General features: G+C 45.9%; 1 protein-coding gene across 5 annotated transcripts in view; it reads left to right on the top strand.

Moving 5' to 3' along the window:
• ppm1ba (protein phosphatase, Mg2+/Mn2+ dependent, 1Ba) overlaps nucleotides 1–19,065 on the top strand; it is a 30,504-nt gene extending 11,439 nt beyond the window's left edge. The window contains exons 2-8 of one of the 5 annotated variants that reach the window (XR_009529193.1): nucleotides 6,355–7,245; nucleotides 7,836–7,953; nucleotides 11,090–11,201; nucleotides 14,465–14,522; nucleotides 16,285–16,301; nucleotides 16,819–16,899; nucleotides 17,128–19,065. Coding sequence is in view for 4 of the 5 variants with exons in the window: in XM_060072610.1 (XP_059928593.1) it covers nucleotides 6,379–7,245; nucleotides 7,836–7,953; nucleotides 11,090–11,201; nucleotides 14,465–14,522; nucleotides 17,128–17,157 (1,185 nt within the window). In the remaining variant the exon portion in view is untranslated. Of the gene's footprint in view, nucleotides 1–6,354; nucleotides 7,246–7,835; nucleotides 7,954–11,089; nucleotides 11,202–13,068; nucleotides 14,293–14,464; nucleotides 14,523–16,284; nucleotides 16,302–16,818 lie in introns of those variants that run through there. The other 4 variants (XM_060072612.1, XM_060072611.1, XM_060072610.1 and 1 more) reach the window with 4 other exon arrangements.
• The last annotated feature ends 7,624 nt before the right edge of the window (nucleotides 19,066–26,689 follow it).

The following is a 26,689-nucleotide window of genomic DNA, read 5'->3' as shown; positions in this document are numbered from 1 at the left end:
TTAATACCCTAATATTTAGTCTCGCAGGCATTTACGATTCTTTGTGAATAGGTCTTACTGAGTTAGGAGTCCTCTTGAGGACTTTTAGGCCCAATCTCAATACTTCCCCTTACCCCTTATCTTCCCCCTTACCCTTGAAGTTGCGCGTTCATGTGAGAGCTAGTGGTGTCTCAATACCCAATTTGATCAAGATTAAGGGATAAGATTGAGTGCTATGTACCCCTTATTTTTAAGATGATTTGAGAGCTCACTTGCTCCTCCAAGGGCTATCCCAGAGCACATAGCGAAACCGGGAATTTTCAAAAAAACATGGCTGCTTGAAGCGTGGAATATTTTACAGCTATCTACACAACTTTTTATATGTTTATAATGACTCGGTTTGATCTGAAATGTGCTACACGAACGATGCAATGCATAGTATTGTAGGTCTTAACTGAAGCTTTCAAACGGTAGTTTTAGGATACAATTAGCGCGTATACCACCACTCCATTGGCTTATATGGTAGCTTGCCAGCTAGATGGCCTGCAGCGGATTCGAATTGTATCCAAATCCGTTCGGTTCGTTTACCACAGTTCGGAGCATTCTGGAGATCCGCGGATTTCGGTTTCATGAAGGCATTGCCTTATGTAGCGTATTTTGCCTACTGTAGCCTACGTCCGATACAAAGGGTGTTTAGGACCCAGCGGAATGCATGCTCTCCAGTGCTGCCCGAGCCAATGAGACTTTTCCCGCCCCTCCCTTCAGCCTGTCAGCGTTCAAAACAAACTGGGCTTTAAACTTCGTTGCGCTCGTCGCCAGAGTTCTAGCCTCGTCGGCCGTTAACCCTTACATGTTACACTCAGTGCACCATGTTTTCAAATGCATTTAGGGAACATTTATTGCACAAAAAAGCCTTGCAAGTTGTCTGATTGCAGTCAATTAACACATTGCAAATAGACTGTGGGTCTCATTCATTTTTGTGTTTCTCCCCCAAACCCTCCGTCAAAGAAAAGTCCGCCTTTTTACTATCACGGACATGATCCTAATCCGAACCGTATCCGAAACCGAGGCCCAAAACGGTTATCTGAACCGAACCGTGGACACACTGATCCGTTTCACCACTATGCTACACACACCCTCAACTCTTCAACGATGGCGGCAGCATCTAAGATATATATATATCGCTCTTCTTCTCTGGCTTTTATTGGCGTTTCGGCGCTCTGGTGACGGGGCAGCCAGCTGGCGACGATGAATGATGAGTACCCGAAACCGAGTGGCGTCTCATTTCATAGGGGAAAGATCTCAGCCCTTGGCCCTTACACTTGCAAGTGCTAGGGTTAAGACAAAGACAAAGACAAAGCAAAAGGGGCAAGGGGAAGAATCGAGATTCGGCCTTAAGCTCTCCTAGACTTAGGTGCTACTTTTAGGCCTAAAATACTTTGTGAATTGCTCTTAGTGAAAAAAGTTAGGAGTCCTAAATTTAAGAGTGACACGCCCATTATTTTTAGGAGTTACTCCTAAATTCGCCGGTTAGGACCTACTTTTAGCCCTAAAATCCTTTGTGAATACGGCCCCAGATCACATGCTGTCTTCTCTGCCATAGACCAGATGCTCTGCGCTCAGTGCCCACAGTGGAGATACTATAACTTCTAAATGGTGCGCTCACACTAACTATGGTTTGGGGTGAGTTTCTTAGCCTCGCGGCTCTCAGCTCGCCTTGTTCTAATTTTTCTGGAAGCATGTAGTTCATGTGTGAATCTCCTCAGTCCCTTCAGCAGTAAAGGACGTAAGATTTCCATGCATTGGTTCTACATAAGAAATATTTAAGATTATTTATCATCACACAATGCTGTGCTTTTAGTTCCTTTATTATTGAAATGCTACCATTTGAGAATATACTTGAAATCAGGTTGGCAAACACTTTTAGCAACCTTTATTCCTTTGTATGTCTCTGTAGACATTTCATATTGGTTTAAGATTGGGTTTAAAGGTCCCATGACATGAAAATCTCACTTTATGAGGTTTTCTAACATAAATATGAGTTCCCCTAGCCTGCCTATGGTCCCCCAGTGGCTAAAACTTGCGTTTGGTGTAAAACGAGCACTAGCTGTTCTGCTCGCCTTTGGAAAAAACGGAGGCTCAAGTGCGCTGATTTGGAATGTCTGTATTTAGGACGTCACCAAGAATCTCAGCTCCTCCCCTTACTCTGCCTGGCCCGCCCAGAGACGTTGGCCCGCCAATGAGACTCGACCGTGCGAGTGTGTGTGTGTGTGTGTGTGTGTGTGTGTGTGTGTGTGTGTGTGTGTGTGTGTGTGTGTGTGTGTGTGTGTGTGTGTGTGTGTGTGTGTGTGTGTGTGTGTGTGTGAATACACTGTAACGCAAGTGTTTCTTGTCGGTTCTTTGACGTGTCTTGTATTTCCACAACGAGACTGTTGTGGGGGTTATCTGAGCCATGGTTGAGAAGGAATTGGGGGAAAGGAACTTTGGCTTTGACTCGCTGAAGTAAATGAACTGCGACATGCCGCCGATTGCCGCGAGGCACCATCGCCCGGCAGCGCGCAGCCGGCAGCAGGCAGCTCGCGGTTCAGTCGACTTCAGGTTAACGTGAAATTGGAAGAACCAGAGACGTCGCAGAACCCGACAAAGTCGTTTGTGATTCATAATATCGTCTGGAGTCGCACACAGCTTTTGGCCGTGATAATATGTATTAAATGATATAGATTTCTATGTATTATATGATATTATTTAGATATAGAGCCCCAGGACTGTAACACAAGTGTTGTACACTTCCTTGTTATTTGGATAACCGTTCTGCTTTTGGTGTTATGGCGCATAACACGTCGGACTCTCGTCTCTGGTATTTCTACAACGAGACTCGTATTGGGGGTTATCTCAGCCAAGGTTGAGAATGAATTGGGGGGAACGAACTTTGGGTTTGACTCCCTCAGGAACATGAACCACGACATGGAGGAGAAAGGGATTGTTTGCGGCGAATGTCTCCCGCTTGAGCCCCGCTGAGGGACCACCGCCGGAGGCGGAGGTGCCTAAGCGCTGCCCGGCAACGATCCCTTTCTCCTCCTTGTCGCGGTTCAGTCTACTTCACATTGATGAGGACGTTGAAGAACCAGGAACGTCGGAGAACCCAACGCGGTCGTTTGAGATTCATAATATCGGCTCACACAGCTTTTGGCCGTGATAATATATATTATATGATATAGATATCGATGTAGGCTATATGATAATATTTAGATATAGAGCTCCAGGACTCCCGTGTGTTCTAGAATATTTACAGAACACGGCTAAAGGCTGTGTGCGCCTCGCCATTGCGATACATCCACTGTAAACAGAGCGCATGGTACCGTGGCTGCAAGCTGCTCAGGGCCACACCCCCACCCTCCTCCTTGACCCGCCTCGCTCCTCCTCATTTGCATTATACTGCCCTACAAAGGCAAAGTGCAGTAACTACGTCAACATTGAAACTGAGAAAAATGCCTTCAAAGTTTTCATACTGGCCGGCCAAACCTGTTGCAGGTACAATAGTGGTGATACTTTCAATCAATACCTTTATAGGAAGGAAAATTGTATAGAAAAAGAAAAGACCAATGATATGACCTTTGACCTCAAAATTGTAGATACTGCACTCTGCCTTTGTATTACCTCGAACAACTAGAGTACTATTACAAAGGCAAAGTGCAGTATCTACAATTTAAATGTGTTCTGAAAGAAACTTTTTTGCATTACCTATGCCTTTTTATTTAATTTAATTGGCTTGTGCTTCGTTTATGAAGGTTTTTGAGAGTATTGAAATTGCTTGTAACCTTCAACAATCTATTTTGTCCTTATGTCCGTGTCACATCGCAGCCCTAAGCAATTGAAGAGTTTGGTTCCAACACGCTATATCCACAATTTTAATGAATTTTCATGAATCATTTTTTTACATAAAAGGTTTTAGGTTATATCAGTGAACCTGCAGTTGGGATAGTGTTCTTTGATGTATCTTAACTTTAACAAAACAACAAAAATACTATTTTGTTGATATCACTGGCGATGCACACTATAAATATAGGTAGCGTTTTGAAATCAAACCCTTCAATTGCACTTTTTTGTCATCAACATTGCCATTATCTTCCCAAATATCCTTAACATTTTACACACAATCAATAGTATTTTGGTTTGTGGATTTTCATTTTAATTAGAAAATTAAGGGGGGGGGGGCTACTGCATGGTGGCAGCCAGTGGGAAGCTTAGATAAGTGATTCACTGGAACTCTTGGATGCATACATGTGTGTATTAAAGTAAGTATTATACAAGATTGGATATTACTGTTTTGGCAAGAAGTGGCAAAAGACTATCAACAATTCATAGAGGTCACTCAGTTACATTAGTTTGAAATATAATAACCATAAGAACTACAGATAAGGTAGATATAATAAATAATTACTTGCCAATTATATCCCAAACTAGATCTAACGTCAAAATGAGTGACCATTTTATACAATAGAAGAAATGAACTGAAGACGTCAACTGATCTCGATGGTGGTTTTGCAACCTTGACTTTCTGCTTGAACTTCATTGGCTATCCTTTAGACAACGCGATATTTTACCTAAACCATTTGATGTAGAGTGTGGAATGAGAAGTAAACAACCAATCTAAATGGACATTTCATTTTCATTCAATATCGTGTTTGCGGCTGCAGGCGCTGCACGGCTCTCCTCAGGAGATCAGCTAACTTTAGAATTCTAAAGTAACAGTGACTTAAATGGAGTCGACTAACTAAATGAGTAGGCTGATTTTGTTATCTTCACATCAGTTGGATTAGCTGCCCCGAAACGAAAATAGTTTCAGAAATGAAGACAGGAAAAAAAACAGCGACGTGATCGTAATTGGACTATGACAGCGGTTCCAGAGTGGAAAGATGCTACAGGCTTCAAGGGAGCAGGTTGGCTAAAATGGCTTAATAGATTTAGGTCAGTTGTTGATATTTTTCCATCGTCCTTACCATTGTCTGGATACTTGCGTTTCAAAGCAAGTTCCACCATGAGTTTTCCTCAGTAGATTCGGATGGGGCTACTAAGGCAGACCGCAGTATCTACTGTGTCAAAGCCGGGTGAACAAAGGCAGAACGCAGTAACTTCACTTACTGCGTTTAGCCTTGGTATTAGGTTGGATTTTGTAGTTACTGCAAATTTGACTTAGGGATATCTCTGAAACGGGACACAGTTGGACCAAGAGTTTTTGTCTCAAGACAAAGAAGGTGTTATAAAACCCATTTTCACTCTGAACTCAATTTTGACAAAATACGTAGTTACTGCACTTTGCCTTTGTAGGGCAGTATAGCTACAGACACCAAAACAGCGCATTTGGGGGAAGCTCAATGTGCGACTGGCTCGGAGTGGCTGTAACTCTGCACCACGGCTAAATTTCGGGAACGTCTTTGAATACTGTGTTAGTTGCCCACTAATACCTATATTAAAGAATACATAAAATAGCATGTCATGGGACCTTTAAGGTTGTGTAGTAAAGGGAAAACAGTGTCAATTGTGGATCTGTTTCACATGGACAGAGCGAACCCCTTATTATTGGATGAGACTTTGATTTAACCAAAAAAGCTGAAACATTTTCCACTTTTTTTTCAACCAGCCACACAGCTTGGTGTCTTCTTTCTACCCTTCATCCACCTTCACATCACCATCCTTGATTCCTCTTCACTTCGCCCTCCAGTGCCGTCTGCCATAGAAATATATTAGACTGCATCACCTGCATCAAGTTTTATCACCTTGGCCCAAGGAAAATAGATTTTTATGGCAAACAGCAATACATTTTAATTGATTACAATTTAAACATGTGAGGAAAAAACCTATTGACGTATTTTCCGCATCAGTTATTAACGTTGATGAATCAAAGCGGCCCTAATGGAAGTGCATCTAACTTGACATTTAGGGTAATCACACACATCCACTACTGAATTTCATAAGCTTTTAGAAGCTAGTTCACACTGGCAAAATAAGAATACATCAGAATCCCTCAGTAGTTATTTCTGGATATGATGAGTTATAACAATCTTGGTAAAATAATAATTTTATCCCCGCAAAGCAAAAGGTTAATGATCAGTGCTAAGGATTTCTTTTTATTTCATGCTTTTATTTTCCAGATCTGAGCAAACACTTTAGATTGACATGTTATTAACGTCCATCTGGGCTCATAATGAGCCTAAATAAAAATTATGAAGTTTATACTATTTGTGCCTTTGTGCTTGTAAACCACCTCGATGATCCTGTCATTGAGTCTACATTTTCTGCCTGAATTTAAGAAGTAGGCCATTGTGATGGAGCAGCCGACATCATGAATGAATTCCCCCCCCCCCCCCCTTCTAGCGGTCGTCTCTCCAGGGAGGAGCTATGGGGGCGTTCCTGGACAAGCCCAAGACGGAGAAGCACAATGCCCACGGCGAGGGCAACGGGCTGCGCTACGGCCTGAGCTCCATGCAGGGCTGGAGGGTGGAGATGGAGGACGCCCACAACGCCATGCCCGGACTGCCCGCCCAGGGCATGGCGGACTGGGCCTTCTTCGCTGTCTACGACGGCCACGCCGGCTCCCGGGTGGCCCACTACTGCTCAAAGCACCTTCTGGAGCACATCTTTTCCGCCGGGTCAGGGCTACTGGGCACGGATAACGACTCGGACGATTCCACCGCAGACCCGATCTCCCCGGTCTGCCTCACCGTGGAGGCGGTGAAGACCGGGATCCGAAGCGGCTTCCTGCACATCGACGAGCACATGCGTAGCTGCAACGGCATGGACCGCAGCGGCTCCACGGCAGTTGGGGTCCTCCTGTCCCCGGACCACCTCTTTTTCATCAACTGTGGGGACTCACGGGCGGTGCTGTACCGCAACGCCCGCGTGTGCTTCTCCACGCTGGACCACAAGCCCTGCAACCCACAGGAGAAGGAGCGCATCCAGAACGCGGGCGGCTCAGTGATGATCCAGAGGGTGAACGGTTCGCTGGCCGTCTCCAGGGCCCTGGGGGACTTTGACTACAAGTGCGTGGACGGGAAGGGCCAGACGGAGCAGCTGGTGAGCCCCGAGCCGGATGTGTTTGAGATGGTGCGCTCCCCCGAGCTGGACCAGTTCGTGGTCCTGGCCTGTGACGGCATCTGGGACGTCATGTCCAACGAGGAGCTGTGCGAGTTCGTCCGGTCCAGACTGGAGGTCTCCCACGACCTGGAGAGGGTTTGCAATGAGTTGGTTGACACCTGCTTGCATAAGGTAAGTGTGTATCATTAGCAGTCACTGTTAAGGAATCGTAAAATCGAATGGCTATTACCGATTTTTGTACCACTTCTACTCTTAACCCTGTTTTCTATAAGAAATGGATTAATGAATTGCGATCCTTGGGATCTTAAGAGCTGGGCCGACGGACTGGGGGTGTAAGGTGGACAGGCTTACAGGCTTGTAAGGCAGAGGGGGGCCCATGGGAAGTTTTTATTTCTTTTTTTTCTACCACCCCTAGTGGTAGGAGCCCCACACTGTGCCCAGTGGCCACTTACCGCTGTATTTAGGTCACACGAATGAGCAATCGCGAAATGGCCCCCCTTCCCCCCCCCCCCCCCCCGTCAGGAATCCTCGTCCCACTCCTCCCCTGGTCATATGGTATGCTTTGTGATATGTTAGGGTATGGCACTTGGGGGGGGGGGGGGGGCGGGGGGCATCAGGACCTCTTGTACATAGGGCCCAGAAGTTGGTGCTACGCCCCAGCTTAGAAGTCCACTCCTGGGACTTTTGATCTTTGTTTTCAGCATGGTACCGAAGCCACTAATTGCTAATTATTGTCTCTCTGGTCTCCTGGCCTTCCTCAGGGGAGTCGGGATAACATGAGCGTTGTGCTGGTATGTTTCCCCAATGCTCCACAAATCTCAGAGGAGGCTGTGAGGAAAGACGCCGACCTCAACAAACACCTTGAGTCTCGAGTGGAAGGTGAGGATGGATGGATGGAAGGATAGAGGTGTGGGTACAGAAAAGGACGATGAACTGATGAAATTAAGAATATAATTCCTTGCTTCCTCGATATAATCTGTTACCAATGATAGCCCAGACGGAGCGGCACACATCCTTTGGGGTTATACTAGAAGTGTCCGGGAGGATTAGCCTTCTCTCGGGCACCTTATGCTTATGCTTCGTCTGTTAACCAAAATAGTTTTACTTTAGTGAGGTGAAAGTCTGATTTCCAGATGAGGGAGATAATGATAAGCAGGTGTGTATTCTTTATTAGGTGAGTGCTGCATGCAGCGCTCAACTATTGTTCTTCATAAGTTTTATTCTTTCTTTCTTTATTATTCTTTACAAACTTTGGGACCTATCTCCTTCCTAAATTTTTCACCTAGAGACTCCATTAAAATATTCAGAATAGCTTGGAATCGCGCGTTTCTTTTCAGGTTTACGTTGTTTACTCCATTTAGACTTTTGAACTTTTGTTCAAATCCCTTCACTTGATTTAAGTCATTTAACATTTCTTTACGTCTTAATCTATGTCGCTTTATTAAAAAATATTTTCAACCTCACTTTGTACTACAGCACTCACCTCATTTTCTGCAGGAAATGCATTTTCTAGTTACATTTTGAGGTTGTTGCCCTGTTGGGAAACAATAGGGAAACAACTTGGCTTTCACTCCTTCTGAGAAATTTGGCATCCAAAATGAAACTAGAACTGCACACCGTCATGTTATCGAAAGCAACCTATACTGAAGTACCGCAGTACAAGTAAACATTGGCTTGTAGCGCCGATTGCTAAGGCTGCTGCTAATGTATCAATCTCTCCCTGTCAATCATTCCGTATCAATCTCTCATGCCACTTTTCCTCTTTCAATCTTTTCCCTTTGAAACAACTTAACGATAATAGCGCTGTAATGCATGGTTGTTCTCCTGATATACAGTAAAAGTCATTTTAAAGACAAGCTTTGCCCCATTGGTTTTGCATTGATCATATGTTTTAAAGTATCCGTGCATGATTAACCAAGCATCAGTCTTTATCTCTACCTTCAGCCAGGCTCGCTCCAGTTCACAGCTGAACAGTCCTGACCCCCTTTTCTCTTCCAGCTTGCATTCTCTCTTTCCCTTCACACTGCCTCCTCTCACTCGCTCGTCATAACACTTGGTCCAACCCCCTCTTCCCGTCGCTACCCTTGTTCACACATTCCGTCTGTTCACTGGATTAGTTCATCTCACCTAATCCTCCCAAGTAAACTTTTTTCTTTTCCTTTTTTTCCCTGTCTCTCATTACATTACAACACCTTCTTTTTGTCTTGATGCTGAGATAAGTCTTAGATTGTAGAAGTTCAGCTGGGTAAGGAAACAAGACTTCTGCTCATTGCACTGGGATCTCCCTTAATTGTACATACATTTTCAACATTTGTCTCATTGATGTAGGCTAGAGTTAGGCGTGTTGACCTCTGGCTTCTTGTATTCCTTTCCAGACAATACAAATCTTGTGACGGTCCAACAGTTATAACTTATTGGGCCAATACCAGTGTGTTGTACAGTGCATTTGCTCCAAAAAAATGAAGTCGGTCTGAAGATCTTTAATATTTGTGCTGGGTATTCTCCATGGTATAGGTACATGTGACATGATGTAGTGGTCGACCGATTTAATAGTTTGGCCGATGCATCAGCGGAGATCGTACGTTTTACAAACTATGCAGTCCCTCCAGAAAAACGCAGCATTTTTTTGTGATTGTTGCGGCCAAAAATCCTTGATTATGCGGCACGTTTTCTTAAAAAATGCGGTGAAATATGCGCCATATTTATGCAATTTTATGCGATGAAATTGCGGGAACTTGCGAAAAAATGCGGGAACTTGCGAAAAATGCAGCTTTCCGATGACATTCACGTCGCGTACTTACGTCACTTCATAACGTTCCCATGGCAACAGGGGAAATGGCTGCTCTTGTGTGAAGTAAACGCAACATTTTCAACACTTTCTGCTAAGATATATGTGACTTTTTTGCAACGAAAATGCGGAGATTATGAAATCATGCAAGCCCCGCATATTTTGCGTGGAAATCGGCAATTTATGCGGTGTAAGTGCGGCATATTTGAAAAAATGCGGCCCCCGCATGAATATGCAGACTTTGGCTGATTATGCGTTGAATTATGCGATTGCATAATCACGTTTTTCTGGAGGGACTGAGTTTATGGTTATCTTGGGAGCTCAGATAGTGGCCGGCGGCCTCACCTGGTCCCACAGGGCCATGTCCCCGTGCTCCACACGTTGACACACACACCGCCGAGACAGACCTCCACACATCCACACAGACCGCCCAGACAGAGCTCAACACGTCAGCACAGACCACCCAGACAGAGCTCCACACATCCACACACACCGCCCAGACAGAGCTCCACACGTCCACACACACAGCGCTACCAGACAGAGCGCCACACGTCCACACACACCACCAACACCACCCACATCGCCCGGACAGAGCTCCACACGTTTTGTGCGCTTATTTTTATGTTCAGTATTTATTGAAGTTTATATTACTCTGACTAAGATGTTCGGTTTGATAGTTATCCAGTTTCTAATAAAGTCAAATATTTTTAATTTCTGATATCGGCCGATTTATCGGCTATCTGCTTTTTCCTGCCCCAAACCATCGTTATTATTACAGCAAAACTCTAACTTTGATGTTGGCTGTTGTGAGGATGTTTGAATGCTAAGGTGCTGCTTTGCGATTGTGAGGATGTTTGAATGCTTAGGTGAGACTTGATTCAATGGGGAGGGGAGAAAGAGGGGAGAAAGTTCATGTTTGGCCCTGGGTGTTGTCTGGCGCAGTAAGAGAGAACGACCAAAAGAGTGGGTAAGACGGAAAGAGTCTGAGGAATGTTTTGGCGGAACATTGAGCTGGCTTCATGCCACATTCCCAACTAGGTTTCAGGTCTCTGTCTCGTGTAGAGAGATGTGTAGTTTTCATCTTCTCTCCGTGCTTTTTAACTCTCCCTGTTGTTTCCCCTTCCCCCTCACTATCTCTCCCTCTTCATCCCTGACTCTCTGTTGTTGTACTTGGCAAACCTTTTGTCCTAAACACTGACATCTGTGAAATGTGTGTTGTTGGCTTAGAGATGTTGTCTGGATCAGGCGAGGAGGCCATACCAGACCTGGTAACAGTGATGAGGAACCTGTCTGCTGCCAACATCCCCAACCTGCCACCTGGGGGAGGTCTAGCCAGCAAGTAAGCCCCTCTCCTACCATACCTTTGGCTTCATATTCTGCAAGAATCATTTAAATGTTGAATGGCCTTAGTAAACATGTTGTTACCGCAGATTTTCGTCACCACGTCCCGACTATGGCCCAGACAATCTATTTGAAATGCTACCATACCATGAACTGTTTGCATTAATTCCCACCCATTTTTGTTAGTTGTTCATTATTCCCAAAATGTAGTTGAGTAGCTGACATAAATGAATAGATTTTATTTCAATCTTAATATAAGCGGTACAAGGTGCTCTCTGGCAACAATTGAACACGTTGGGTGGTTTTCTGGAGATGCATTGAAAAGAGTTGTGAGTCCAATCGTTTGCAAATGGTAAATAACCAGTATCAATACAATACATGGAAAGCTTCTGGATTTTTCCTTGCCTTCTTTGTAAATGCAAGACGTCATAAGGCATTTATACATGTGAGAGAGAGGTAATGTGTCACACCCAAACGATATGATTCCCAACTTGACGTCTTTTTTTTAAATGACCTAAATAAAACACAATTCCAAGGGCAGCATTGGACGTCATTCTGACCCTGCTTTGCGTTTACTGCACGTACTCGACAAATACAAAAACAAAAAATGGAGCTAACACACAAACAACGTGACACAGACCAAACGCCCCCTGCAACAGTGATAAACTGAAAAGAGAACGGGTTTGAAAGTCTTTAGTTTGCGGATATGTGGAGCTGGTTCTGGACGTTGATTTTTGATGGTTTCTTCAGCATAACATCTGAGCAGCGCTTTGCTCAGATTTTCACTTCCTGTATTTTGTCAAGTTTGATTGAATACCCTCGTCTAGATGTTATGATACGCCTTGTGTCTTGCATCTCTTTGTGGTCTCATAAGTCCACCGCCTCGACAACAAATTCACTTTTAATAATAAGATAGCAACAATGTGTGCGTCCGTTCATGTAAGCATCTACATTGAATTTTATAGAAAAGATATGCTCCTAATATGGTACTAAAATATATGCTAATATAATCTGCATAAATCATAAAATGCATCTGTGAAATTCAACAGTTGCCGGGCTCTGTGGAGACTCTCTGATTAGAGTAATTCCATCCCATCATGTCAAATCCCGACAGAGAGAAGATAGAAGCCTTTGACTGATTTATGCGGCACCATTATGTTAACAGTAGAGCACAACATGCGGATATGGTGGAGGTAACTGCCTTCTACGTTTCTCACACACAGTCCTCTCACTGTATCCATCGTGGAAAACTACATTCATAGACCTATCATTATAGCTATCTATTATGTATTGATCATCAATAGTAGTAAACTAAATTCATAGACCTATCATTATAGCTATCTGTTATATGTAGTGATCATCCATAGTGATAAACTACATTCATAGACCTATCATTATAGCTATCTGTTATATGTATTGATCATCCATAGTGATAAACTACATTCATAGATCTATCATTATAGCTATCTGTTATATGTATTGATCATCCGTAGTGGTAAACTACATTCATAGACCTATCATTATAGCTATCTGTTATATGTATTGATCATCCGTAGTGGTAAACTACATTCATAGACCTATCATTATAGCTATCTGTTATATGTATTGATCATCAATAGTGGTCATTACAGTGTGCAGGTTGGGATTGACTGGCAAAATGGTGAGAGGGATTTTGAAATGGAATCAGACGACACTGATGCGAGTGACGAAGAGGCAGATGAAGATGAGAAAGTGTCAGCGGTGAGGCCTTTCCCTCCACCGACCACTGGAGTACTTCCAGAAGTTTGTTTCAGAAGACATGATTCTGGCAAACCACTAAAAATCTGCGAACTAGGAAAGACGTACTGAACAGGAGACTGTTTCAGGTCCAATCCGCATCCTCTCTAAGCCTGGGGAACACAACTCTCAGCACAACAAAGAGGGGACGACCATCTTCAGGCAATGGGAGCCCAACAACGCAGAAGGTGACATTCAGGATCCTTCTGAATGCTCTATAGAGACCATCCTCAGGTGATGGGAGTTCACCGAACCGGGTCCCAGCCAAGAGGCCATCTGTACACCCCCTTCCGGATGCAGGCGCTGACCTACTCACACACATGCCAGTGAAGACAAACAGAGGACGCTGCAGATACTGCACTGAAGGATTCACCACAACCTGATGCAGCATATAACTTTAGTCTGTGGGACTATCAGATAACCTGGCTGAACACCGGGACTGAGACCAAATTCAATATTGAAATACCATTATTTGCATTTTCTTTTATTAATAAATGTCTATTCATAAAAAGACTTGTGTGATTATTATTCATGTTATATACTGTTATAGGACTAAAAAAGCAATCAGCCCTGCAACTGAACCCCTAGTTGTTCTGAATGTATGTTCAGACCATTTGAGTAAAAATACAGAAATTCTGCTCCAAGCTCGGTCCCATCGTTGAAATACTTCAACCTTTTCCTAAAATACGTACTATATTTAGAAAACCCTTTAACTTCTTCATCAGTGGCCTCCTACAACAACTTCTGAACTGTAGTAACAGGAGCTCCGTCTGGGCAGTGGGTTTATGGCCGAGAGAGCGGAACCATAATACATTTGCATTGCGCCACGCTCCTACATTTTTCAACTAAGGAGCACATTTACTCCTTGGGAAAAGGTAAGCGTCAAACCCTGCGTTAGCGTTCTTCACATCAACATCAAAGACTTTGGAGTAAACAGAAGTAACATTGTTTTTGCTGGTCTCTGCCATCTATTGTTGTGAACATTGTGCTCCAGACGCCGCTGGTGTTTGTTTAGAGACGTAGAAGGGCCTTTTTGTACACTGTTGATGTCACAACAAAGTGACCCTGGCAGCAAGGTGTGTGTGTGGAGCTCTATCTGGGCAGCGGTTGAACCACGTCCATGAGAAGGTTAAGCTTCTCTATAGTTTGTGTGTGTGCGTGTGTGTCCAAGAGAGGTAAAGCCTCTTAGACAATTTTTATATCTCGTTAAGTTGTGTGCCGCATTTAATATACAATGTCGCTCATTAGAACGCTCCTATACAACGACGGCAGTAAGAAAGTTTCACAAATTGGTCATGCCCGCAGAGATAACACGCCCCCCCCCCCCAACACCACCCCCCCGTCTTCCTAGAACTCTAAGTCCAAATGCATGCTTTTAATTCTCATTCTGTTTGAAGTGAAGCTGAAAGTGGAAGTTCACTCACACTTCATCAACAGCCCACTGTTGAGCCTGTAGTGACTCTGTGTGTTCTTTCCTCCTGACAGACGCAGCCTTATTGAAGCAGTATACCAGGACCTGAACCCACCTGGTGAAGAGGATGGGGTGAGTGTCCACTCGCCCTTTTGCTGACGCTTCACCTGACTCCGTCCTCCTGCTGATGAGGGATTTCTGTTCTGAGTCATCTGTAGTACTAATTTCTCAAGAGCTCAAACCAATTCAAGCTTTGTTTTATTGTTGGGTTGGTGGCTTCAATGAAAGAGAAAGGTGACACAGTGCTTCTCATAGGATTCAGGTATTAACAGATAAAATCAGTTTGTTTTAGGGCTAAGACCACAGAAAGGAGGCGTTGATAGGATGTTTGATGAGAGCCTCCGATATGGACGATTAGATTAGAACGATGTTCTCCTGATTATAATTAGGACCACAGTCCATGGTGTCTCTTGAACACTTGAATTATTATAATTTTTTTACACTTTGTCCTATTTTGCACTTGTACTCTCCCCATATCTTGTGCATGCTGTATGCAGCACATGGCAGACTCATGCCGAATTGCACGGCTTCATAATTCCTCTTGAAGTATTTCAAGAACTTAAACTTTTAATATTAAAAGTGAGATTTCAAACTCTAATTGTTTTTATTTGCCATACAGCTGCTGCTCCCCTTAACAGTGTTTCATGTTTGCATTATATAACAATTTAATAAAACCGTCAAAAAAAACGTTCTATGACATCAACAACAATAGTGCTCCATCTACCCTAATGGCCATGTTAAGAGGAAGGGCTCATCTATCCCCGCCCGGAGTAGGTCAGTTTTCAGCTGGGGTTAGAGGTTTCTGGATCCTCTGCGGACAGTTTAGAAGTGGGTCACTGACTTCACCATTAAGGCCCCATTCAGAGGAACCTGGGTTGGGAACCTGTTACAATGCGGTTCCTTCCACAAAGAGTGGCTTGTTGTCAGGACTTGATAATTCTGGAATGATTGGCAGGAAGCCAGCGGGGTGAAATGAAGAGTGCCTAATGTGTGTCTTGTTATGGTTAAAGAGCAGACATACAGCTGCATTTTGACTCAATTGCAGAGGATTAACAGCTTCTGCTGGGGGTCGGCCATTCACTTATTGCAGTAGTGAGAGATGTTGCTACATATTTCAATGGAGTTCACTTGTTCAGTAGTGGTTACACTGAAACAACTTCATTGTAGTTTACTACATAGTTTACTATATTTTGAAAATGGTTGTGATTTCTAGTTGGATAAATGATGATACTTCCCCTTACTACTGGGAAATGTCTTCTACGGCATATTGATGTTTAGGCTTCAGTCTGGTACTCCTGTTGATCAGGACCAGGCCTAGCTGCTGACCCTGCATCGTCCCATGGGTTCAAGCTCCTAGGAACACTGCATGCCCAGCTCAGGAAGCAGCACACTAGCCGGCATGTTGTGTGTTTTGGTATGGCTGTGTTCATGTGCTGATCATCAACATTGGCATGCGTGTGCATGTGTGTTTCTCTTTCATATCTCCATTGTGTTAGATATTCTGGATACCTATATACCGTCAAACGTTTATTTAAGAACTACTGAATATGCATTTGTTTGAAGTGCATGTTAATTCAATAACAATAATAGTAATATCAATTAAATCAAACAATGATAATCAAAGAAAGCTGATGGCATAATACAGAAACAAACACTTTGAACGCCCACTTATTACTTAATAACTTCTTACTGTTCAGAATAATCCATTCCTCATTAATACTGTGTTCAGATGTTTAGCCTTTAGAAATGTCATTAAAATATGGCAGATATTTAGAGGAGACACATTCAGCCTGTGGAAAATGTTCTAACTGTGTTCACCCTCTGGTTAACGCAGCCCTCCTGTTTCATCTGGTAAGTTATCACACCCAGACACCAACACACAGGCATCTTAGTGACAACCATACATACATACATACATACATACATACATACATACATACATACATACATACATACATACATACATACATACATACATACATACATACATACATACATACATACATACATACATACACTAACCAAAGGCATGTTAGTGACCGCCTGCTCACGCCTGCAGCCCCTTGTTCTTATCTACCCTGTACATTGTGTGTATGGTAATGTGTTTGTGAGTGAAAGAGAGAGCACACACACACACACACACACACACACACACACACACACACACACACACACACACACACACACACACACACACACACACACACACACACACACACACACACACACACACAGCCAACAAATTAACGCACACTACCTCCAAACGCATAAAACCTCTGTCCGCCACCTTCGCTTTCCACAATGGCGCATAGATTCTTAACAACTATCGATTAAGTCTCTCATTAATTCTCTTTTCCTACCCATAAAGAGCAGAGGACCTAACCTCCCCTGAGAGCACCATGACAGATCACTGTGGTTTACCCGTCCCTTCTTCCCACTTCAAAACTGTGTATGTGATGTCCATGTTGCTAGGAAAACCTACTTTTGAAATCCAGGTGGGATTCATAATAAGTGTTCTATGGTTGATATTAAAAAGCTGTCCCTTCTCTCCCTCTCTTCCTCTCTTCTCTCTCTCTTCCTCTCGGTGGCTTCTTCTGGACTTCCTTTCTCTTGGATCTTCGTCTCCTCACCTGTTCTCTGCTATTACTCCACCTCTGTCGTGTCCTCACCCCTGCAGAACGGAGCTGACTTGGAGGACCCCTGGTAGCTGTCCTACTGCCTGCTCACAGAAACAGAAAAACTGTTTGAATTCAAGGTTGACCTTTTTTTTCTTTCTTTTTTTGCACCAGTCGGATATCAATTTAAGCTCAAACAGCAATTCCAGACACTCAAAGAATCATCTGACCACAAAGGATTTGCAAAGACCAAGACAAAAGTAGATTTTTTGTGACGCAAACAGGACAGAGATACATTTTGGGAGAGAAAGAGGGAGGTTTTTAGGTTGCCACAGCTTTCTTCTGGGTGCTATTTGTGGTCCTCTTTGTTAAGCTACTGCGATGTGGAATCCACTGGTTTGGATGAGCTGGGCTAACAGGATCCCAGTAGTGCAGAGTATGGCTCAGAAGGCAGAGAGAAGGGAGCTCTGTAGGGAGCAGCTCGCTGGCCGCAGCCTGTAGCATTGGTTCATATGAAGGCCTTCTCTCCACCGGACCAGGAGCTCGGGCATGGGGGCCCGAGAGGCCGGAGTAGCCGCTGGGGCCCACATAATCCCGGGCCAGGTGGGACGTTAAACCTTGTGAAACCAACCTGCGGCCTACCTCCGCCACTCCCCCTTCCCTTCTGCTCTGATTTGACTAAATAGTTTCTTTCTCGGTTTCTTCTGAGCAGTTATTTGCCTCAGTGAACTTTGTTATACTAATAAACATAAGCAACCTGCTGATGGCAAAGACATTATATATCTATATCTTGATTTATAATAGTTTCCTCCTAATCCCTGATGGTGTGTGGGTGGGGTTCCTCCTCTGTGCTATCTCATCACACGCAGCAGTCTAAAGATTGAGAGCTCTGGGGTGAAGGTGGTCCCATCTGCTGCTTGGCTGTCCTTCCTCACTTCTTGGTTTCTGTCCTCTTCAGCAGCCCGCTGTACACACACTCAGGCCAGACACCTGTTGTTTGACCACTATTCAAACACCCTGCATTAAAAACAACAACCACAGAGAGTGCAGTTGTTATTCCATGTCTTCTTTGAATAACCTTTCGTGAAACTGTTTATTGATAAAGTTGGACCGTATTGGATGACATTTCAGTAGTTCAAGGTGAACATATTGTTCTGTGTGATGGGAGCTATCTTGAGGCCATCAGGGAACCCAGACACAGCTCTGCTACCCTACTCATTATAGGGCACATTAGATAACCTTTAATCTAGAAGATGTGTACATATATATATATGAGTGTGTGTGTGTGTATATATATATATGGTTAGATATTTGTGTATGTGTGTGTGTATATATACATATATATGTGTATATATATGTGTGTGTGTGTATATATACATATATATGTGTATATATATGTATGTGTATATATGTATGTATGTACAGTATATAAATGTATGTGTGTGTGTGTGTGTGTGTGTGTGTGTGTGTTTATACGTATATATATTTTTATATATATATATATATGTGTGTGTGTGTGTGTGTGTGTGTGTGTGTGTGTGTGTGTGTATACATATGTATATATAATATATGTGTATATGTATGGCGGCTTTCAGTTTTTAAATACAGTTGCCACTCTGCTGGTATTACTGTCAGTATCCGGTGCCTCTTTTTTTCAAATAATGGGAGGTACTCTATTTGTTTTGTGCTACTCTGGGATGGGGTTAATCTATTGTTGATACTATTGCAGCTTTTTTAGAACAAGAGTATTGTATGTTCATGATAATCAACACCATAACTTCACAGTGCGGACAGAATACCAACAGCATTAATCCTCATCTCTCTGTCTGTGTCTTGGTGTCCGTCTCTCTGTCTCTGTCTCTCCCCTCCTCTCCTTTTTTTATGTGGAAGACATCTTTTTCTTTTTTTTTCCACTGCTTCAGACAATGGGCATAGGCACCTGGTACTTACAAACCTTTGTCTTGTTTTTTGAGGGCTCAAATAAATGCTATGCCACCCCACCTGTGTTGCTTTTGTTTTTTCTAATAATAATAATAATAAATGAAATTTATATAGCGCTTAATATGGTACTCTAAGACGCTTTACATATTGCCCTATCAAAACTATGTAAGACAGACTAGGAATAAAAGAAAAACAGAGGTTAAACATGAAGAATAAGGTGGGAGTTAGGTGGGGAAGGCTAGTGTGAAAAGGTATGTTTTGAGGGCAGATTTGAAAGAAGAGAAGGTTGGAGAGACTTTGATGTGGGAGGGGAGTGAATTCCAAAGGGTGGGGGCAGCAACTGAGAAGGCCCGATCACCCCAAGTCCGTCGCTCAGTCCGTGGAACTTGTAGCAGGTTGGCAGAGATGGACCTGAGGAATCGGGAGGGGGCGTGGTGATGGAGGAGGTCGGCAAGGTAGGGGCCGCCCCCCCAGACAAGATTATATTTATTTAGATGTTTTTAGACGCGTCAAAAAATTCTGTTAAGCCCTGTATGTTGGTTTATTTTTAAATGGAGAGGTGAATTGAGAGTGACCTCTGGCCTTTTCCCTGATCCCTTATCCTGATGGACGAGTCTTGGAATAGGTCCAGGCCAAACAACACAGTAGTGCATTTGAAAACTATTTCAAATTAATATTTTCAATAAATGGTGATTCTGATGATCAATACAGCAAATGATAAAACACAGTATATGGTTAAAACTGATGTATGTAAACATGCCTGTCTAAAGCTGTAATGTAAATTTGATTCACATTAAAAACAAAAATATATCAATTAACAATTTAGTTAAAGACACAGCCAACGCATGTGCATGGCAAGTTTCCACTTTCTGCTACCTTCTGAAAAAGTGTTGGGGTTGATGAGTAATCGTTGCTAATCCACATATTTTGAATTAGCAATAAAATCCTGCTCAATTCAACGTCGACAATCATGTGGTCTCAATGGTGTGTTTGTTGAGGAAGTGGTTATTTAGAAAAAATGTCAGAAGTTCCCCTGATTAGGCAAACTTTTTTGCATTTCATCAACGAGTTACGGGTGCTTCAAAATAAAAAGAAGAATCCTGACGGTAACAGTAGGAGTTAAACTGTGAATACCTAACTAGAAACATCTGAGCAAGGTGAAAGCATCAAAGTGGAGGATCGACCTGGCCCTCGAGTGGTCTGCTGTGCCTCAGCAGTCTCTAAAGCTCCCACATTCCTGGGCCTTTTACACACTCTCAGTGTAGCCCTTCAGGGGAAACGGACTCAGGCCTGATCTTTACTTTAGACAAATGTTTCTGCGTTCAAGAAACCACATACTTTCTTATGCTTCATCCATTGTTAACCTACAACGCAGGAAGGGTTGCAGATTGACACCAACTTTATCCCCCCAGGCCCCCACCCCCCGGACCCCTCCTTTTTCAGTACACTACGGTGGCCTGTACTGGCCTGTAAGCTGTCCTGTATTGGGGTCTCATTTATAAAATTGTGCGTGGGATCGTTACTAAAAGTGTACGTATGCCCAAAAGCCAAGTTTTGCGTACGGCAAAAAATATTCAGATTTATAAAACCCTGCGTACGCACACCGTACGCAATCTTTGCTTTATAAATCACAGACTGCCTACAAGTGTGCGCAGCTGAATCAGCTTCACGTTCCGCCCTGTACACGCCCCTTTTTAACCATAAATGGTCAATGCAAATGACCTCATGAATGCGATCTGCATATAAAACAGACTCAGATGCAAGTATTATGTCTTGTCGGAAACAATGGCAGAAGTACTGAGAAAAGCGAAAAAAGCGAAATTTCTCAGAGGTTGAAGTGGAGACACTTGTGGGTGAGATGGAGGCCCGAAAAGTAGTTTTGTTCAGCGGTCACGGGATTGGGATCGCCAACAACAAAAAGCAGAGTGAGTGGCAACATGTTTCTGCAGCAGTGAACTCTGTCAGTAGCATGGAGCGCACAGTCCCAGAATTAAAAAAGAAGTGGTTTGACATAAATGTACATATTTTTATGTAGCATACCAATAAATCTTTATGGTCCCTAAAGACCCTCTCCCTCCGAATCCTGCCATTTGCATGGTCCGCCAGAAGTGCCATATGGTGCAGCATTACCACGGCGCTCACCTCTGTATTTATAGGGTTACGGTAATAAGACTGACCAAGAACACCTTGGATAATCAGTTTGTAATCACCCACGTAAAATGCTCTTGAACATGTGTCATTTGTCATGAAAAGCATCAAGAGTAACGGACAACGATTGTGATGAGGAGTGTGGCTTGGTTTTCCACACTTGGGATTTAATTGACATTTGATTACCATTAAACTTTGATGTCAAGTAGGGGGCCACAAAATATCATCCCACGGGCCTCAATTTGCCCCCGGGCCGCGAGTTTGAGACCCCTGACGTAGAGGCACTTCTGCCACACCCCCATATGCCTGGTCAAATCTGCCCGCGCGCGCGCTTCAAGGAAGGTGACCAATCACAACGGAGTTGGGTTGGCAGGAGGGGGGCGAGGGGGTGGAGAAGGACGAAACCGAGCGTTGACAGAGAATGCTGAAAGCGCCCAGATGAGAGGAAGAGTTTCCCGAAAATCTACATCGTTTTTTGTGCTGTCATTAATAAGAAATTAGGACCAGAAAAGTAGTATAATAGGTCCTCTTTAAGTTAAATAAAACTTGCAATTAATACCTGAAAATAATTATATATTATGAAAGTTGTCCACTTGGAACCACAAAACATATTTTCTAAAGCTGAAGTATACAGTACAAAATACCTACACACATATATACATACAAGTAAATACGCCCAAATACACATGAATTCATACACATATGCACATTACACACATACACACAGCCACATCACCACCACCATTTATCATGGGAGTAGCATCATGCAACTGTTGCAACACCACCACCAACCCAGATGGACAGCCCAGCAATGTGGATCCCGCCGTTCAAGTCGGCGGTGCTGCGACAGCAGGACATGCGCCCCCCCAGACAACAACATACATATAAACATTACACATTCACATTATAAAACACTCAAATTAATATAATATAACATTACTTCAAATTCTGTTCCGCTAGATGCCAATAAATGATACACATGACATTACTCCTTTCACTATCTGTAACGTGAGCGTTTGGCTGAACCCAAGTGCACAGACTGGCGACGAGCGTGGAACAGTGTCAATAGTTTATTCGGATACAGGATCGGCAGGCAGAATAGTCAGACAGGCGGGGATCAGGAACCGGCAGAATAGTCAGACAGGCGGGGATCAGGAACCGGCAGAATAGTCAGACAGGCGGGGATCAGGAACCGGCAGAAGAGTCAGACAGGCGGGGATCAGGAACCGGGAGAATAGTCAGACAGGCGGGGATCAGGAACCGGCAGAAGAGTCAGACAGGCAGGGATCAGAGAGCAGGCAGGATCGGTGGTAGGTCAGGATTTGAATCGCGGGAAAGCACTGTGAAACACAAGAGACAATCTGGCAGGGAATGTTTGGGAGGAAAGGACTGATATAGGGGAAACACAGGTGAAGGTGGTTGGGTTAATTGGGAGTGATCAGGGTGGCAGGCAGGTGAATGAGAAAACCAGGGGCGGATCATGACAGTACAAGGGACGGCTCCAGACGTCCTAAATCGAACAGGGAGGGTGGAGGGGGCCCGGAGGAGGGTTTGAATTCCTCCGAGGCCTCAGAGATTGCGTCCTCCGAAGAGGAGGAGGACGCGACATCGGAGTCCCTTCTCCCCGGCAGGTCAGAGGAACCACTCGCCGGTGGAACTGTAGCGGGCGGGCGGGAGGACGGGGCAGGTTGGTCAGGCTGGGATCGGTGGAAGTCAGAGATAAGGCGGGGGTCCATGATGAAGCGAGCTGGGTTCCAGGAGCGCTCCTGCGGACCGTACCCCTCCCAGTCCACCAGATACTGGACCCCACGTCCATGGCGGCGGGAGCGGAGGAGACGCCGGACGGTGAACACCGGACCCCCGTCGACGAGCTGAGGGGGAGGAGGGGGCGGAACGGGAGGAGCCAGAGGGCTCTCCTGGACAGGTATGACCCTGGAGACATGGAAGGTGGGATGGATCCTCATGGAACGAGGAAGCTGAAGGCGTACCGCCACAGGGTTTATGATGCGGATTATGGGGAATGGTCCAATGAACTTGGGGGCCAGCTTGCGACTCTCCACCTTGAGAGGTAGTTCACGGGTGGAGAGCCAGACTTTCTGGCCAAGTCGGTAGGCAGGAGCCGGCATGCGGTGCTTGTTGGCAGCAGAAGCGTGGCGATCTGCAGCCTTGGAGAGAGCAGTGCGCGCCCGGGTCCAGGTGCGTCGACAACGACGGATCAGGGCTTGGGCCGAGGGGCAGGAAGACTCCTTCTCCAGGTCGGGGACGAAGCCCCGGACATCCTCCTCCAGTGACGGCCACCAGAAGCGCCGTCGCAGGAAGTCCTGGGTCCGCTGGATGCCGAGATGGCAGGTGAGTCGGGAAGCGTGACCCCACTGGAGCACGTCTGAGCGGAGGGAGGCTGGAACGTACAGGCGGTCAGAGGGGCAAGAACTGGGGGCTTGCAGATTAAGGGAGGCGGCCCTTACCTTCTCCTCAATCTCCCAGGTGACAGCAGTGACAAGGCAGGAGGCTGGGACAATGGTGGAGGATTCAGCCGTCTCATCAGGGGACTCAGGGAACTGTCGAGAAAGGGCATCTGGTTTAGTGTTCCGAGAGCCGGGGCGATAGGACAGGGTGAAAAACAATGACCAGCGGTCGAAAAACAATGACCAGCAGGCCTGTCTGGAGTTTAGTCTCTTGGCGGAGCTGAACCCTCGGATGAAACGCTGATAGAAGTTGGCGAACCCCAGGAAACGCTGCAGCTGCTTGCGTGTCTCCGGGGTAGCCCAGGATGTCACAGCAGAGACCTTGGCTGGATCCATCTGAAGGCTGTCCTTAGCAATAATATATCCTAGGAAGGTGACAGAGGGAGCATGGAACTCGCACTTCTCCGCTTTGACGAACAAGGAGTTGTCCAGGAGGCAACAGAGAACTGAGCGGACGTGGGTGACGTGTTCCACGAGATTGCGGGAGAAAATCAGGATATCATCCAGATAAACAAAGACAAACCTGTCAATCATGTCCCGCAGCAGGTCGTTGACTAGCGCTTGAAAGACTGCCGGGGCGTTGGTCAAGCCGAAGGGCATCACGAGGTACTCGTAATGCCCCATTGGGGTGTTGAAGGCCGTCTTCCACTCGTCTCCCTCTCTGATACGGACCAGGTGGTAGGCGTCCCTCAGGTCGAGTTTGGTGAAGACCGTTGCCCCCTGGAGCAGCTCAAAGGCGGAGGAGAGTAGTGGAAGGGGATAGCGGTTCTTCACTGTGATGTTGTTCAGACCTCGATAATCGATACAGGGTCTCAGGGACTTGTCCTTCTTGCCCACGAAGAAGAACCCGGCCCCAGCCGGTGACGAGGAGGGTCGGATGATCCCAGTGGCTAGGGAACTCTGGATATAGTCCACCATGGCCCCTCGCTCAGGAATGGAGAGGGAGTACAAGCGTCCCCTGGGGGGTGAAGTGCCCGGAAGTAGGTCGATGGCACAGTCGTAGGGACAGTGAGGGGGCAAGGAGGTGGCCCTGGCCTTATTGAAGACCTCTCTGAGGTCATGGTAAACGGCAGGGACCCCGGAGACGTCCGAGGCTGGAGCAGGAGCGAGAGCAACAGGATACGGTGAAGAGATCCTGAGACAGGATTGCTGACAGGTGACTCCCCATTCTCGGATGGAGCAGGTGGACCAGTCGATGTTGGGGTTGTGTCTGCGAAGCCAGGAGTGACCCAAGATGACCGGCTGGTTGGTTGTGGGCAGGAGCATGAACTGAATGGTCTCCCTGTGGCCTCCAGGCAGGAGCATGTATACAGGATTTGTCTGGGAAGTTACCCACCCCAGCACGTGTCTATCCAGGGCTCTGGCGGAGATCGGCACTGGCAGTCTCTCTGGATGGAGTCCCAGCCGAAGAGCGAGGGGCCGATCCATGATGCTCTCGTCTGCCCCTGAATCGACAAGTGTGGTTATGGGATGGGAACCGGAGGGCAAAAGGAGCTCACCGGAGAGAGTGGGTCTTGTGGAAGAGGCAGAGTCTGAGATGGAGCTCACCAGTATGCCTCTGGTTACTGGTGAGCTCTGGCTTTTACCGGGCAATGATCGGCGAAGTGTCCAGGCTGACCACAGTACAGGCAGAGGTTCTGCCTCCGTCTTCTCTCTTTCTCCTCCGGGGAAAGATGGGTGCGACCCAGCTACATTGGCTCCGGATTCCCCATTCTCAGGGGAGCGGTTGGGGTCTGCGGCAGGAAGGCGGGGGTTGCCGGGAACCAAGGGCGAACAGGGCTGCGTGGCGGAACCTCAGAACACCTCTCCCTCCTGCGAGCCTGGATTCGGAGGTCGAGGCGGGTAGCAAGCTCGATCAGAGCTTCCAGTGATGATGGCGGGTCGTAGGCAACCAGCTCATCCTTGATGTACCCAGCCAGCCCTTGTAGGAAGACATCGCGGAGAGCGGCCGGGTTCCAATAACACATGGGGGCCCTGGTGCGGAAGTCGATGGCGTAGTCCGAAACTGAACGACGTCCCTGGGACAGGGCTAACAACTCCCGGCCGGCCTCGGCTCCCAGAGAACCGGTTCCGAAGACTCTCCTGAGCTCTTCGGCAAAGGAGTGGAAGGAGCGGCAGGCGGAGGTACCTCTCTGCCATTCAGCGGTGCCCCAAAGACGCGCCCGTCCGGAGAGATGATTTACCGCGTAAGCCACCCGGGCTTCTTCGGAGGCGAAAGTGAGTGGCTGAAGAGAGAAGAGAATTGTGCAATTGCACAGGAAGGCGTTGCAGGTGGTAGGATCACCATCGTAGCGTTCGGGGACTCATACACTAGGCTCACGGGGTAGAGGAACCGGAGTCTCGGTCGCCGCTGGAGCAGGAGGTGAAGCGGTGGCGCCGGTCTGGACGTTCGCCAATTCCTGGCGGATTCGTATCAGGTCTTGCTGTCCCTGAGCCGTGACGTCCATCACCTGCTGTAGCGCGCTCTCCATCCGGGAGATGCGGCCGTCCATCTGGGCTGGGTCCATTGTTGGCCAGATTGTTCTGTAACGTGAGCGTTTGGATGAACCCAAGTGCACAGACTGGCGACGAGCATGGAACAGTGTCAATAGTTTATTCGGATACAGGATCGGCAGGCAGAATAGTCAGACAGGCGGGGATCAGGAACCGGCAGAATAGTCAGACAGGCGGGGATCAGGAACCGGGAGAAGAGTCAGACAGGCGGGAATCAGGAACCGGCAGAAGAGTCAGACAGGCAGGGATCAGAGAGCAGGCAGGATCGGTGGTAGGTCAGGATTTGAATCGCGGGAAAGCACTGTGAAACACAAGAGACAATCTGGCAGGGAATGTTTGGGAGGAAAGGACTGATATAGGGGAAACACAGGTGAAGGTGGTTGGGTTAATTGGGAGTGATCAGGGTGGCAGGCAGGTGAATGAGAAAACCAGGGGCGGATCATGACACTATCACCATGAGTAGGCCTACTATATGAAACGCCTGCACAATCCACAAAGTTTCCAAGGATGACCTCCCAGATGGTTCTGTGTATCGAGCACTCTGGCATGTAAGGTTAGGGTTTGACAACAATCAACC

This window comes from Gadus macrocephalus, chromosome 15, assembly GCF_031168955.1.
Source record: "Gadus macrocephalus chromosome 15, ASM3116895v1".
Lineage (NCBI taxonomy): Eukaryota > Metazoa > Chordata > Actinopteri > Gadiformes > Gadidae > Gadus > Gadus macrocephalus.
The sequence above is the reverse complement of the archived record's forward strand: the minus strand, read 5'-3'. Positions and strand labels throughout refer to the sequence as shown.